Source organism: Elgaria multicarinata, chromosome 15, assembly GCF_023053635.1.
Source record: "Elgaria multicarinata webbii isolate HBS135686 ecotype San Diego chromosome 15, rElgMul1.1.pri, whole genome shotgun sequence".
Lineage (NCBI taxonomy): Eukaryota > Metazoa > Chordata > Lepidosauria > Squamata > Anguidae > Elgaria > Elgaria multicarinata.
Genome location: NC_086185.1, coordinates 30,236,036 through 30,252,242, shown reverse-complemented (window position 1 = coordinate 30,252,242; position 16,207 = coordinate 30,236,036). Strand labels below are relative to the sequence as shown.

The window sequence follows — 16,207 nt, the reverse complement described above, 5'->3', positions numbered from 1 at the left end:
ACGTACAAAAACAGCTTGTACAGATTCAGTTGAAGGGTTAACCACTTTGATCCAGATTGAAATTCCATAAGTCAATTGCATAAGGGGTTTGGCCGTGGTTATTTGCATTGGCTATTTCAGCCAAATAACCAACCTTGGTGTGAAAAAGTCCCGACAGACAACAAAATAACCAATTGTTGACTATTTAACCCACCCTTAACTATTTAACCCATCATTAATTATCCTTCATCCAATCCCAGATAGCGTGTTTGCAGATTTTTCTTGACTTTTACTTTTGATGAGGATCAAGTATTTTCGTTTAATTCAAAACAATATAAAGTGTAAAATAAATCTTTATTTATGATTAAGCGCTTTTTACTTTAAAAAATTACTAATGGCTTTTAAAACTACCTTTACTTGGTGGTGAATGAGCATGTATGCATGCACAATGCACTCTGTAGTTACCTGTGTTGCCATTCCACAGCAGTAATACTGGGCCGGTCCAGATGTGACTCTAGCCTCCTGTTAATTGCAGTTAACAAACTGGGAGTCAGTCTATGGAGTATGCACTTTGGAATCAGTTGCATACCTTCTTAAATGAAGTTAAGTAGGATGTTGGCTCTCATGTTAACCATGGTTAGGATACTCTGTTCCCTCAGTGAGCCTGTTCAGACAACATGCTTAAGCCATGGTTAGGTTGCTAACCCTTTTGCAGCAAGTGGTTAATGAGCGTGTTTAAACCATGGTTATGTAGCCACCATGTTTAGGAATGGTTCGCCTGACACTCTAAGCCATAATGTTTAGCCCAAAATGCTTAGCCGTGGGAGAAATCCTTTTCTCCAACTTGTGGGAAAAGACTCCTTTGGAGGTAGAGAGGTGTGGGGTGGGAGAAGAAAGAGGATGCCCCAGTGGGGGAAGTCGGGGGACACCTGTGGGTGCCCCCACACCCTGGCGTGAAGGGAGATCTTGCTTTTTTTTTTTTTTTTTTTGGTTTTTTGAAGCCCTTTTGCTCAAAAGTCTGCAACATAGTCCTTGGCAAGTGGTTCATTCTCCCCCTCCCAATTTTCTTGATCAGCTCCTTTAACTGGCCTGGGGGATGTAAAGGGCTGTTCTTCCCCCACTTTTGTTTTCACAGTGCTGCCCTGGAGCGCAGCCTCTAGAAAATGAAGCTTACTGTTTTCCCCCCTTGCACCCTGGCATGTTTGGGAAACATGCATGGATGTAAAGAGAGAAAATCCGGGAAAAACAAAGAATACAATTTCCCCATGTGCGAAATAATGCACGGTGACTGCCAGATGACACGATAATCCACCATGGCTTAAACAACCCACTCTGCAGAGTTGTCCCAGAATTATTTCCTTCATCTTGGAAGCATTAATGAATACTAGCAGTAGAGTCTGTTGAGAGTGTCTTTGGCAGGGGGAGGAGAAATAGGCATGCTTGATCATTGTCTAGTTTTTTTACAGGAACCTACTCAATTTTCACTTTAGCCACTTTTTACATCAATCTAATGCAAGATTTGCATGGCATGAGTTTTGAACTGTAGTAATTATGTTTTGGAATTGCATAGTTTGTGTGTGTTTGCACATTTTGTATATGTAAAAATGATAATCCATAGTTGGGCAATAATTTTGTTGGGACAAATCAAAGTGCTACATAATTGTGTGAGCTTTCAAGTTCTTCAAAACTCTTCATCAGACAGGGTGGTACAAAAAGTCTCAAGATTTGGATTGTTGTTATGGCCATGAGGTCTGTAGTTTATGTAAACCCAGTCTCAAAATGGATGAATGAATGAGTGAGAAGTAGGGATGGAACAAGAGGAAAATTTTCTACCACTTTGCACTGAGGGTTCCATCCCCTCCAGCCACTAGATAGTACATAAAATTTTGCCTCAGTTAACTTTTTTTAGCTAGTGCGCCACCTAAAATTGATCTCCAACTTACTTAATATGATGACTGTTTCTCTGCAGTTCTGCTTTATGTAGTCTCAGGAACCTATGTATTTTGCCAAAAGCAAGAGGCAGATTTGTTACAGAAATGGAGATCAGCCATTGTTTCTCCTTCTCAAAATACATTGCTATGTGTAATATGAAACTTGCAATACCTACCACTGAATAATTCATTCAGACTGCAAATTTTCATCTTGAGACTGGGTCTGTTTATTTATTGCATTTCTATACCGCCCAGTAGCTGAAGTTCTCTGGGCGGTTCACAAGAGTTAAAACCATCAGACGAATCAAAGTATAAAACAACAGTATAAAACAAACAATAGTATAAAAACACAATAAAAATAATATATAAAATCACAACCAGCGTAAAACTGAGCAGCAATGGAGAGATTTATACAGATTTAAAAGACAAAGATGATAAACTGTTAAAATACTAGGAGAATCAGAAGGTCTTCACCTGGTGTCAAAACGAGCTTAACATAGGCACCAGGTGAACCTCTCTAGGGAACTCATTCCACAGCTGGGCTGCGGCAGGAGAGAAAGCCCTCCTCCTGGTAGCCACTTGCCTCACTTCCTTGGGCATGGGCTCACAGAGAAGGACCCCTGAAGATCATCTTAGGGTCCAGGCAGGCACCTATTGGAGAAGGCGTTCCTTCAGATATCCTGGCCTCAAGCTGTTTAGGGCTTTGAATGTTAATACCAGCACTTTGAATCAGGCCTGGACTTGGACCGGCAGCCAGTGAAGCTGAGAAAGGACTGGCGTAATGTGGTCTCATTGGCTAGTCCCTGTTAACAGTCTGGCTGCCCTGTTTTGTACCAGCTGAAGTTTCCGGACCATTTTCAAAGTCAGCCCCACATATAACGCTTTGCAGTAATCCAGACAAGTGGTTATCAGAGCATGGATAACTGTAGCTGGGCTATCTCTGTGCAGATAAGGATGCAGTTGGTATATCAGCCAAAGCTGATAAAAGGTGCTCCTGGCCATTGTTTCCACCTGTGCCTCAAGTGACAGTTCTAGATCCAGGAGCACCCCCAAACTATGAACCCGATCCTTCAGGGGGAGTGCAACTCCCTCCAGAACTGGATGAACGTTACCTACCTGGACAGATGAACCACCCATTAACAATACCTCCGTCTTGTCTGGATTGAGTCTCAGTTTTGTTGGTCCTCATCCAGTCCAATATTGTGCTCAGGCACTGATTCAGAACAGCCACTGCCTCACCTGGGTTTGATGAAATAGAGAGGTAGAACTGGGTGTCATTCACATATCTAAATTGCAGACCTCATATCCATAACACATGGCCAAATTTTTGGGCTTTGTTTCTTCACCCAGGAAGGATTTCTCTACTTTGTTTTTCACTAGAACTCTGATATTCACCAATTGGAGCCAGATGCAGAAGACATACACTTATAATTAAATTCTGAGCCCAGGAAGTTGTTTTGATTACCAGGACTGAACAGAGCTCATAGTCCTTCCACATAAAAATCCACTCCTGGTTACCCCAAGCTTTCTTCATTTCAGCAGTATAATTTGGTGTAGGGGGAAATTCATTTTGTTTTTGCTACAGCTAGAAAATTGATGGTCAGAAATCCTTGCTGATTTACTACAGATTGCCCAAAGAACTACCTGTAGGTCCATCTCGATCTTCTGCTCATTCCTATTCTGTAGAATATGAAAGCTTGACAAGTTTTGTGGAATTTTGGTCAGTATTGCACAACTGTAGATAATGGATTTTGTGTATGGTTGCATTTTTTTTTTAAAAAAAGTCCTGATAGCATCAATGAACTGGTCCACCATTGCTGTTAGATCTTTTGACTGAGCAGTGACAAGGGCTGGGCACCAGTTGTACTAAAATAGATAAACCTGACTTTTGAGAAATTTGTGCACCATGTCTTCCCCTCAATTAGTTGTCAGTGGGTAGACCTGGTGTCCACATAGTGTCTTCCCACCTGCAGCTGAAACCCTCATTTTTACCCCTGTCTGTTTTCAGTCCTTACAAGCATAAAGGGCATGGCTTACATTTTGTGAGTTTGTATGTGTGACCTGCTTAGCTTGCAGTCCACCCCTAGACTGTGCCCTCCACAGAACACCCAATAGATTCAGGTGCTTTCACACCAGGGTTCCTCGTGACTACAGTACGTGGGAAAGCACTTACTTCTGAGGAGCTGCATGGCGCACTGACTCAGTGCCAAGGCCTGCAATAAGAGAGAGAGGAGAGACTCTATCCAAGCCTCTTTCAAAAACTAAAACTTGAAAATTCTCTAAGAGTTATACATACACACTTCCAACAACCCCTCTAAGAAAACCCCTTAATAAATTGCGTGGTATAATCCACTGCACAGTCTTCCCCGAATTTTCCTAAAATCAGTACACTAGGAGACTGGATAACAACACTGGACTACACTGCATAGTTGTCGTACTCTAATCACCCATGCTCCCAGTAAAATGGGCTTAATGGGTATAACAGTGCTGAGCTACTTTGCAGTGCTTGTGTAACCCACACTCTAGGTACAGCCCTTACTACTGTAATGTAGGTAGAATATTGATAAACTTTATCTGCAGGCATTGTCAGGGTAATTTTTTTAATGTTTACAAACTCAGAAAAAAAATATTAATAAAGCTCGAGTTAGAAAGATTATGTACTCCTGTCTTTGCTCCTATCTTTTCTTTTTGGTAGACATAGTTGTCCAATCTGAGCTACACTAAAATTCTGGGGTTTTGAATTGATTTTTATTTATTTTATTTATTTATTACATTTATATACTGCCCCATAGCTGAAGCTCTCTGGGCAGTTTACAAAAGTTAAAAACAGTAAACATTAAAAAAGTATACAAAATTTAAAAATCATCAGAAACATAAAAACAACAGTATCCATTTAAAAACAACAGTTCTGGGGTCTGTTAAAAAACAAACTTAGCATTGTTAAATGCTTGGGAGAAGAGAAAAGTCTTGACCTGGCGCCTGAAAGATAACCGTGTTGGCACCAGGCGAGCCTCATTGGGGAGATCATTCCACAGTTGGAGGGGGGCACCACTGAAAAGGCCCTCTCCCTTGTTGCCATCCTCCAAGCTTCCCTCGGAGTAGGCACTCGGAGGAGGACCTTAGATGTTGAGCGCAGTGCACGGGTAGGTTCATGTCGGGAGAGGCGTTCCATTAGATATTGCGGTCCCAAGCCATATAGGTAGCAATCACTTCCCACCAGGGAAGACATCCCCCTTTCCCCGGAAACAGCTTTAAAATGAACCAGGGAGTTAGTTCCTACTCCAGACAGTGGGTGTATCAAACGTTGTTATGACTTCATTCATTGGCTAAAACCACTGAAAAATGAGAACAGGTTCTTTTTGCTTACAGAACAAATTGGCAGAATTGTGGCAATGCATTTTCTCTCAGATTTCTACAAGGGAGACTTTTTTTTTTAACGAAAGCTGGGAATCTGTGGATTAAGGCTCATCCAAGGTGTGTGTGTGTGTGTGTGACAACTGACCCATGTACTGACACACTTTATAGCAGATTTTTGTTATTCTTTAACTTCATGGAAAGTAATGTTCAAATTGATGCATGAATGTATGAGATGATACTGTTTTGATTTTGCAGAAGTGGTTTTCAATTTTGTATTTTTTTCATATTTAGGGTAGTAGCTCTTCTGAAAAATCCAAATCTTTAGGATCATCACGTTCCAAAAGGTTAGTTTGTTGTGCTATTTATTTGCCTGCTTGAATTACTTGCTTCAATGAGTCAAGTGATCAACTTGCTTGTTAGAATCCATGGCAGTCATGCCAAGAGGTGAAACAATTGAAGTATATGGGGGCATTATGGATAGTGGTGTTTTCTTGTCTTTTTTCTAAAAGTTCCTGTTGTTCAGTTGACTTTGAGCTAAGAACAGAAACAACAGAAATATGATTGTCCTGACTGGTCGTAGCCAATCCCCAAAAATTGTATAAGTGAGCTTATATTTTTAGTGTGCATAATCCGCATTTCTCAAAGTTCGTTTTCATTTGGCACTGCATTACCTGTTCTCATAATACTAAGAAATTCTTTGCTTTTTTATAATCACTAGATTCCCTTGTATAAAACAAAGTTGTAAGTGAAGGAGTTAGAACTTGTGCAAAATCACACACTTTGCTTATGGTTCAAGGAGTTTGTTAAAGAGCCATATGTTATGTTATGTATGTTAAAGAGCCATATAAGCCATGTTCTTATATTTGTGTTTGTTGTTCATGCAGGAAACCCACAGTTGTAACAAAATACGTTGGCTCAGATGATGAACAGACTTTAGATGAAACTGTGAATCAAGATATTTCAAATGAAAACTCGGAAAATGAAGTTGATATGAAAAGTTTGCCTAAAGGTAATTGAATTGCAAGTTAACAAATATTGACATCATGTGACTGGTGTATTTTAAAATCTAGGCAGGAAACTGTCTGGGAATGCCACCTAATTTGATTTAAGTAAATGTTAAAACCATGTTTTCTTGCTGTGTGAACAATGGCAAGCCCCTGGCTCATTCACTCTCCCCTTCCCTCATCTGTCATAGCTGCAAGGAAAATATCAAAAGTTGGCCAGAAATGATGGTTTGATCCTTGTTTGTTTTCACTAACTAGAACTTAAACCACTGTGAACCCCAAAACAAGATTGGTTAGAAGCAAAAGGTTCTGATTACCTTAGATCGTTCACACAGCAGGAAATCATGTTTTGACTTGGTTCAAGAGCCAATGCGAATGCTGGCTGCTGCCATCATATAGCTAAAAGTATCAGCAAAATAATGGTTTCTAATTCAGGTAGCAAGAGATGGCTTTGGGAAGTTAAGAACTTTTGGCAGGCAAAAAATACAAGCCTGGTTTTTATAGAACATAACCCATAGTATGGGTTGTTGAATTCTGGTTTGTCATGATTTGTGAATGCGTCCGCACTAACAATGCGTTAACCATAAATAACCAGAAAGAGAACCCATAGTTGTTGGTTGTGAACTCTGGCTTGTTTAAACCATGGGTTGTCATTATGTGACAATCCAGAACCAAGGGTTGTTCATGGGTTGCTTCACAAGGCTACAGAGATGGTTGGCAAGAAAACCAGCCACTTGCCATGCCAGTATTACAGCACTGCAAAGGCATTTGGGATTCAATGGAGGGAGCAGGCAAAGGAGGCAGGAAAGAAATATTTTTAATATTGAGGGTTTCAAAATCTTATTGTTCTGAAGCTATAAAAATGGTTCTCATAATACTAAGAGATCCTTTACTTTTTATAACCTGCACTAGATTCTCTTGTATAAAACAAGAACCCTTGATAAAATTAACATTTCCCCCCCCACTCTTTCCTAGTTTCTCTGAAATTGCAAAACATCCCATTATATTTGAAATAGGCTTTTGAAACACATACATGTTAAAATGAATGCCTGTGTAACAGTTAGATGTATGTATAGTATTTTAAATGTCTAATACAAATTCAGAATGTTAATGAAACTACCCAGAAGTTATTGGAGGTGGAATACATAAATTCATTAAGGTAATGAAGTCAGTGGCTCTGCGCAGACAACATGCTAAACCAAGATGGTTAAGTGTTTTGAGCTAAACATTATGGCTTATCCTGTTGTGTGAACCATGACTTAGTGGCCCTGTTCAGACAACACGCTAAACCATGCTGCTTAACCACAAAATGGTTAACAGAATGCATTAACCATTTTGTGGTTAAGCAGTATGATTTAGCGTGTTGTCTGAACGGGGCCAGTGTGTTGTGTGAACCATTCCTAATCATGGTGGCTACATAACCATGGGTTAAACATGCTCACTAGCCACTTGCTGCAAAAGGTCAGTGGCCTAACCATAGCTTAGTGTGTTGTCTGAACAGGCCCACTGCTTGGTTAGGTCTAGAAGTTATGGGAGACTGCTGGCTGCAGTTGCTGTTTCTTTCTCTCCTCTCTTCTGCTATTGTCTAGGAATTCAAAACACAATGCCCCTGACTTGTGATTTTTCTTTCAATGTTTCAAGTGGCAGCAGTAAAACAGAGCAGGGAGAAACTTGTAGCTTGGTGATGTGATATCCTGTGTTTTGTATGATTAAACATTAGTAGGAGGAGTGGGGAGCCTGTGGTGTTCATTTCCTGCCATCCATATCAAGCTGCAGCCTTACTTGCACTGGTCTGTCAGTGTCTGAGGGGACGTAGGATGTTTCAGTTTCTAGGCTGCAAGGTTGGAGCCCAGAAACCATGCTCTCTGCCCCCTCCCCCTTGTAGCCAGTGTGGTTATAGCTATGTCTCCACACTTGGAAACAGATAATTGAGATGGGAAAAAGGGGTATTCCTGTGGGTGGGGAGGGGAGGAGACTGGGGCATTGGCCATATGACATTTCCTGTGGCTGCCCTAGTCTCCTTCCCTCCCCCTCTGAAGCACCACTGCTAGACGGGCAAAATTGCCCATCTAGTAGAAGTGCAGGGTGGCTGGAGAATGAAGGTGAAGATTGCCTCCACGCTCCAGTCACCCTGCAATGGATACTTGGCAGCCTGTGAAGGTGGAGGCTGCCAACCATCTTCATAGGACTGCGCCCTTAACTAATCCTTTGCTGTCCTTTTCATGGGGACTAATGTAGGGGGGTCATAGTCAATTTATCTCCTTTAATATCACCATAACATTTGTGGTGAAAGAGAATGTTACTAAGGTGGATCGATTTAAATGAGGCAAGGGCAGGTTGCAAGCTTGCGAGAGTGACTTTTTTTACTTCTTCACTAGAACCCTAAGATCCATCAAATGGAGCCATACGCTTAGGATTAACACATTCTGAGCCCTAGAATTTCTTTTGAGAGTTGGTGTGATATAGTGATTTGAGAGTTATTATGGGGAGCTGGGAGACTCGGGTCCTTAGCCCCCACTTGGCCATGAAACTCAATGGATGACTTCAAGCCAGAGACTGACTTTCAGCCTTACCTAGTTCACAGGCTTGATGTAAGGATAAAATGGGGGGGAGGAGAATCATGCATGCAGCCTTGAGTTTAGGTGGAAGAGTCAGTTTATTACTCCTGTTGTGGAATTGGGCATCAATTAGGATTTAGAAAACCTGGCAGATATACTGCAAATCACCCAAAGATCTATCAGTGTATCCAGATCTGCCTGATGTAAATTACGGCATTTTAAATCTGCAAGAAAAATGGCTGATTTATTCATTTTCTTTTTAATTTGCCCAGTAATAGAAGTTCTCTAGGCAGATTACATAAAACTAATAGAATAAAATGCAATACAAAAAACAGCAAACAACATAGGAAAAACAATACAATATATATATAAAAACAGCCATAAAATCTAAAATGTAAACCAAACCTCTTGTTAATACTTTATGTATTTCCTGAACAGTGGTGCAAATCTGACAACTAAACTGTTAATTTACAGTGGCCTGGTTCAGACAACACACTAAACCATGCCGCTTAAAGACGAAATGGTTAAGAAAATGCATTAACCTTAATGCATTCCATTAACCATTTTGTGGTTAAGCAGCAACCAGGCAGGTGAAATAGAGAGTTATTTACACTGTAGTTTCATTCTTATAGCCAGGCTTTGCACCTGTGTCGCACAGTGTACATTTTGCAAACTTTCCTTACTTAGAAGCAACATCTTCCATTTATTCCCATAATTCTTTCAGCACCCATGTCTGTTTATGAAGTTAAATGTGCATGTAGAGGGACTTGCTCCCTGAACAACATTAGATTTTCTTCCTCTTTCCTGTGTTATTCTTTACTGCTTCACTCTTCCTTGGCATAGCTGTACCCTCACCAAAACAACGTAGCAAACAAAAGTGAAATGCCCATGACTGATAGGTGGAAGCAAAGCCTGTTAGTTACTGGACACACAAGAACAGATTATTTTCATCAGGTGCGAATGAAATGTCGGTGGTAGGTGGAGTGTAAATAATCATATTTAAGAAATAATCAAATTTGTTCTTCATTTACATAGAGAAGCCTTCTTTAACTCTGTGTACTTGATAGTGTAATTGATTTCGTTTAGAGGGAGTAAAGTGCTTATTATTATTATTATTATTATTATTATTATTATTATTATATTTATTTGTGTCCTGCCTTTTGCCCAATACTGGGCCTCAAGGCGGTCTTACAAAGTTAAAAACATACATTGTAAAACCTAGGAAAAGAAATGTAAATATATCTATCTCCAGATTATTCAATTTTAGCCTAGTTATTATTGAATTTTAGCCTAGTTATTTTTGAAATGAAAAACATTGCATTTTAAAAAATGATTTAAATAAAAAATCTGTTATTTTTAATCATCAGTTCAGTGTTACAGTGCAGATATCTGAATAGTAGGGATGGACAGCTACTGGCCTTTTTTTACTGGATGTAGCCTATAACACATTTTTCTGGCCAGCATGATGGTCTTGCCAAAAGTATATTCAGGTTGTAAGCAATATAGGTTGAACATTATGTGTAGAATCTCTCCTGGATTTTATATATAGTATGTAAATAAATGTATATATTTGTGTGCAGTGCACTATATCTGAGCACATCTAGTGTATAACTGTGATGCTCTTACTGTTAGATAAAGGTTTTCACCATCCCTATGTTGGAATATACAAAAGCTCTGCTGAGTATGTGGATGCATTGCTTCGTTTTTATACGAGGGTTCTGCATTTAACTTTTTTAAAAGTAATTTTCAAACTTTCATATTAGGTACAGTAGTTGTGCAGCCAGAGCCAGTACTTAATGAAGACAAAGATGACTTTAAAGGACCTGAATTTAGGAACAGAAATACTGCTAAAATAAAAACTGAAACTCAAAAGAAGCGTGGAGGTAAATGCATCATGAATCAAGTTCAATGATATGTTTAAACTTTTGGTTATTAAAATGTGCATTGTCTGCTGATTCCCAGTGTGTTGCTTCTGTTAATGAACTCTATTCATTAAGGAAATTATCTTAATAAAAGCAATCTTTATTGCTGTTTCTGCATTCTAGAGGCAATGCATACTTAAAGAATTTTGAAATGTGTGGAGAGAGTAGATAGAGGAATTTGCTCCTTCTCTAATTAAATTCACTGGCAGTGAGTTTAGGGAGGACTCTAGCTGGAGAGAGATACATAGGGAATGTGGCCCTGTTTATCCTGCTTCATTTCTTTCAATACTGTTGACCATGGTATTCTTTTGGATTGTTTCCATGCGCTGGGAATTGGGAGCATGTGCTGCAGTGGTTTAGTGGCTCTGTTTCTAGAAAGTTCCAGAAAGTGGCATTGCTATTTAAAATCTTTATGAAGCCTCTCGGGGCATGCATTAGGACATTTGGGGCAAGGTGTCATCAGCACAGCTCTATTTCTCTGAATGACAGAGGACAGTCTGTGCATGTTCTGAACTAGTGCCTGGATGCAGTGATGGGTTGGATGAGGGCCAACAAGCTGAGATGGAATTCTGACAGTACAGAAGGATGATGGGTGGGTGGTTCCCAGGTACGGGAACTGTGAATTTGCTTGCTCTAGATGGGTTGCATTTCCTCAGAAAAAGTAGGTACAGAGTTTGTTTCAGGATTCATCCTTGTTATTAGAGACCCAAGTGACTTCTGTGGTGAAAAGTGTGTATTACTAGCTCTGATTGGTATGTCAGCCATTCCCTTTCCAGGACAGGAATAGCCTGGCCTCTGTAGTCCATGTATTCATAACTTCACATTTAGATTATTGTGGGGTTAGACTTGTGCTTGGTCCAGAACCTGCAGCTGGTGCAGAATGTGGGAGCCAGGATGCTGTGGCTACTGAGGCAAGTAGAAGATCTTACTGTATGGAGCACCTGGCCATGCACATATTACACTAGTGTTGAAGCAACTGCCATGGCTTCTGAAGCAAGTAGAAGATCTTACTGTTGGCATATAAAGCCCCAAAATGTTTGGGACCAGGTTACCTGGCAGATTGCCTTCCCCAATACAGATCTATACAATCGTTAAGATCATTGAAGGAGGACTTGCTGGTTGTACAACGACCTGCAGATAGCCATCTTGGAGTAACTCAGAAATGGAACTACATCCTAGTGATGCCCTCCTTATGGAATGCCCTCTCCCTTAGTTTTCAGGAGGCGCCACCTGTAGCATGCTCTAGGGGCCAATTAAAGACCCATCCCTTTACCCAGGCCTTCCCTGAGTGAATGTTCTGTCCAGTTTGTTGGTTAATTATGGTGTTTTGATTATTAGCTTTAGTGTTTTATCAATATTTTAAACAAACGTTTTATCAATTATGTATTTTACTTGTAACATATCACAGTGTTTTTTAATCTCCTTGTGAACAACATTGAGATTTTTTTTTTAAAAAAATGGTTAGCATTATGTAACTCTATTAAATCAAGCAATAAGTGAATCAGTAAATAATACTCCTTGTTCCTCTGTGGAATCGTGACTTTGCCCTTGCACACTTTCAATAGTGCACCTCTGTGGCAAATGTAGCTGAGCCTCTACAGGAATTTTGAAAGTGGAACAGTGATGCTGCTGATGGCACCATATTCCAAGGGCTCTCAAAATGGTTTCCATTAGTTCTCTTTTGTACCATCATAGCAATACATTAGCAATTCATAATAGTGAGGGAAATGTCGAGTTTTGGACAGACTGTTGGGGTCCATCCTGAGCATAATTTGCATCAGATGCAACTTTTGCTTATGGGAGCTATAGCTAAAGTTGATATTTTATTAAAAGTGTTGCAGTCAGAAATTAATATATTTCAATATAATAATATATTAATTTAAAATATTAATAACAATGGAGAATAATGGTAACTAAAGTAAGAACGCAAACCTAGGTTTTTTTTGGGAGGGATTACTGATAGTATTACTTTGGGTGATACTTAACTAAAGGGAACAAAATAGGCACTTGAAATTAAATAGTGCCAGTTAGTTGGGTCTCTGTGAATTACAGAAATTCTAGTCTTCTGTTTTTATTCATATATGTGAGGAGGCGCAGAGCCAGCAAAATGATAAAAATAAAAGGAGAGGTTGGATGGAAGATTATTTATTTATTTATTACATTTGTGTATCGCCCTATAGCCAAAGCTCTCTGGGCGGTTTACAAAAGTTAAAAACAGTGAACATTAAAAATAAATATACAAAATTTTTAAACCATCAAAAGCATAAAAACAACAATATCCATTTAAAACAACTATTCTGGGGTCAGTTAAAAGAAAAATTCAGCATAAGTTTTTGTGTTGGCCGGGATTCAGATTAGCTGGTCACAGCAAATGTTTTGGGACAATATTGCTTGGCTGCTTGAGTCTTATTTTTTAAAAAGTATTAGAACTAGATTGAAGTTGATGTTATTTCTTCCTCTGTCCTGGTTCTTGGACTTTTCTCATTTGAAATGTGAGTCAAGTTTATTTATTATATTTTTATACATTTAAATTGTATCTTAAAAGTTTTCAGAAGGTCTTGGTGAATTAGGGAGCAATCCTATGACCCCTAGGCAGTGTCTGGGATGCCATGAGATATTTCTGATTCCAGGACCTGAGGTCAGAGACAGTGCTCCGACTTTATGTCCAGGAATCCATGCTCCCTGCCCCGTCTTCCTCGCAGCTGGTGTGGAAAGAACCACACCAGCTGCCTCTCCAACATTGCAAAAGCAACCTCAGAGAGGAGGTAAACAGGGCATTCTGGTGAGTGAGTGGGGGCAGTGGTCTGAAGAGGAAAAATTATGCTGTATCCTCAGGCCTCTGCAGCCTCCTTCCCTCCCCCTCCGACCTGCCCTAGCTAGATGGGCGGAAAAACCCATCTAACTAAAATACAGAGTGGGAGGAGCACGGAGACGAAGAATGCCTCCACTGCTCCTCCCGCTCTGCATTAGATGTCTGTATACCAAGTTCACAGGTCTATGGTCATCCCGATAGGATTCCACAGTCAAACATGTATTTAGTTTCTTGTACACTTGTAAATTAAGGCAGCAGTTCTGCACCCTGTTAATCAAGCATAACTCCCAATGTAGTTGTTAAAGCTCCTAAAAACTGTACACATAATTGAAACTTGAGAGCATAAATATTAATGTGAAGTAACTTCTCATTTGGGAAGTTCAAGATGTTTACATGGCAGTGGTGGAATATTTTGATTGATAATTTAGTTTGTGAACTGCCATAAATAGGTAATTCATTTGTTTCTGTTTAGGTAAACTCTTGAGGAGGGAGAAAGTAATAGATACTGCAAGAACAAATTAATTGGTGTTAACCTTTTTCTTTAGCCTTGTAAGATACCACTATTATTATTAATGTTAAAGAAGTGGTGCCACTGAAATAGTTTGCCCTTTTAAAAAAATATGGCAAGTGTGCTTAAAAAAGGTTGCTTTGTCTTAAAAGAACAAAAACCTGATGTGGTGCTTCTAACCTTTTTCTGCAGAGGAAGGGCTACATGGTATTGTCAGCTGTACAGCTTGCGGTCAGCAAGTGAACCATTTTCAAAAGGATTCAATCTACAGACATCCCACATTAAAAGTACTTATTTGTAAGGTATGTAAATGTATGAGGTGTGTGTTAATATGTATACTGCTCTCTTCTAGATGAAGGTGTGGTTTGTTTATTTATTAAAAAAATAAATAATATAGACATACTTATGCAGAAACCTGTTTCTGGATTCCTTCTCGGGGCAAAACCTACCTGTAAGAAACCGGGTTTAATCAGGGCAGGTGATAAGTAGCTTCATCCCCACAGTTTTGCTGGGGACATCCATTTATTTGGGAAACCTCATTCGGTCCAAAGGGCTAAATCCATTTTGGAGGAGCTTTCAGGGGCCACATTCCAGTGGTGTGAGGGGCTGATGGCAAGGGGGGTGGGACCAAAGTACAAAAAATACTGGCAAATTGTAGCTTAAAGGTAACTAAGCCTTATGAGAGACATTTCAACCTTTTAGAATGGGAAAGCCAGCACAAAAGCCAGGAAACCATCAAATGACCAGTTGTTAGGGGGAAGGGGTGGGGCCATCTGGGGATCCCAGGGGGCCAGATTGGGAACAAAGAGGGCTGGATGCGGATCCTCAGTCTGTGTTATGTTCTCATATAAGTTAGTGGCTGTCTTTTACTCATATGGGAAGATGTAAAGTGCTGCACTTAAGGGTCTGCTTAGCGTCCTCTGAGAGAGGTAGGTGTGTGTGTGTGTGTGTGTGTGTGTGAGAGAGAGAGAGAGAGAGAGAGAGAGAGAGAGAGAGAGAGAGAGGGTGGGGTGGGGAAATGCTTCTCTGCACATGACATGCACATGCCTTCTTTCTCATCCTTCATCCCCCACAGCTGCCTGCAATATGCAGGCACTTTCTTTGCACTTGCACACCCAACATGTCATATTATACTACTGTGGACTTCATTGTTGGGTGACTTGAGCATGTCTTATGGAATGTTGGGGTATAAATGTAACACATAAATATTGAGCATTTTGCTAGTATATCTTACTTCTTTATCCGATGGAAGTGAGTACATGGGTGACTAGTTTTTGGTGTGGGTTTAACTAGTATCATAAATAAATGTTTTATACTACTTTTGCGCAATAGCTTATGTTTATTTTTATTTTATATTGGGCCACAGAAATGAAATCAGTAGCAAAAATAGGCAGCATTCCATTGTGTTAATATTTGGCAAACCTATTCAATTTAATACTAAATTGAGGCCAATAATAATGTTTAACGTGTCTATACTATAAGCAGACAATGTAACGCAATTAATGTAAGTGAAAAAATTAACTTCTCTTCTTCATAGACTTGCTTCAAATATTATATGAGTGACGATATCAGCCGTGATGCAGATGGAATGGATGAACAGTGTAGGTAGGTGCATAAGAATCTTTACATATACTCAAATTCAGTACTTCATGTAGGACCAGGATCCAAAGAAGCATGCAACCAGTTCCCTGCACCCAAGGAAGGTCTTGTTTTTTAAATAGAGCACCGCTTGCTATTCAGGATTATTGATCCCACACCCTTTCAGCAGTCAGGAGTTATGCCAGCAGATTTGTTTCCCTGGAAGGTGCCTTCCTGAGATCACTGCCATTTTGGAAGTGTCTGCTGCTCCAATATATGCAGTCAGCCATTTTGGGAGTATCCAGAGCTGTCCTGAGCTCGCCACCACTTTGGGAGCATGGCAGCAATAAGGAGCAGCAAGCAGGTCAGCAGGCTAGAGTGGCCTAGGCAATTAAGGCTGCTCTATACTGCTAGCTCTATGATTTTGGCCCTTTAACCACAGATGCATTACATACGACACCTTAAGCCAAAGTTAATGCAGCTAACCCTGCTGTAGAACAGGGATAGTGAAGCCGGCCATAATGTGTTTAGCAGGGGCACCTAGTTAAGGAAAACGCA

The 16,207-nt window shown here is 40.0% G+C and overlaps 1 protein-coding gene across 2 annotated transcripts in view; it reads left to right on the top strand.

The window, feature by feature from the left end:
- ATRX (ATRX chromatin remodeler) overlaps positions 1-16,207 on the top strand; it is a 97,373-nt gene that overhangs the window by 15,090 nt on the left and 66,076 nt on the right. For both annotated transcript variants that reach the window (XM_063141858.1, XM_063141856.1), the window contains exons 4-8: positions 5,559-5,611; positions 6,152-6,276; positions 10,593-10,712; positions 14,264-14,373; positions 15,609-15,676. In XM_063141858.1, the coding sequence (XP_062997928.1) occupies positions 5,559-5,611; positions 6,152-6,276; positions 10,593-10,712; positions 14,264-14,373; positions 15,609-15,676 (476 nt within the window). The remainder of the gene's footprint in view (positions 1-5,558; positions 5,612-6,151; positions 6,277-10,592; positions 10,713-14,263; positions 14,374-15,608; positions 15,677-16,207) is intronic.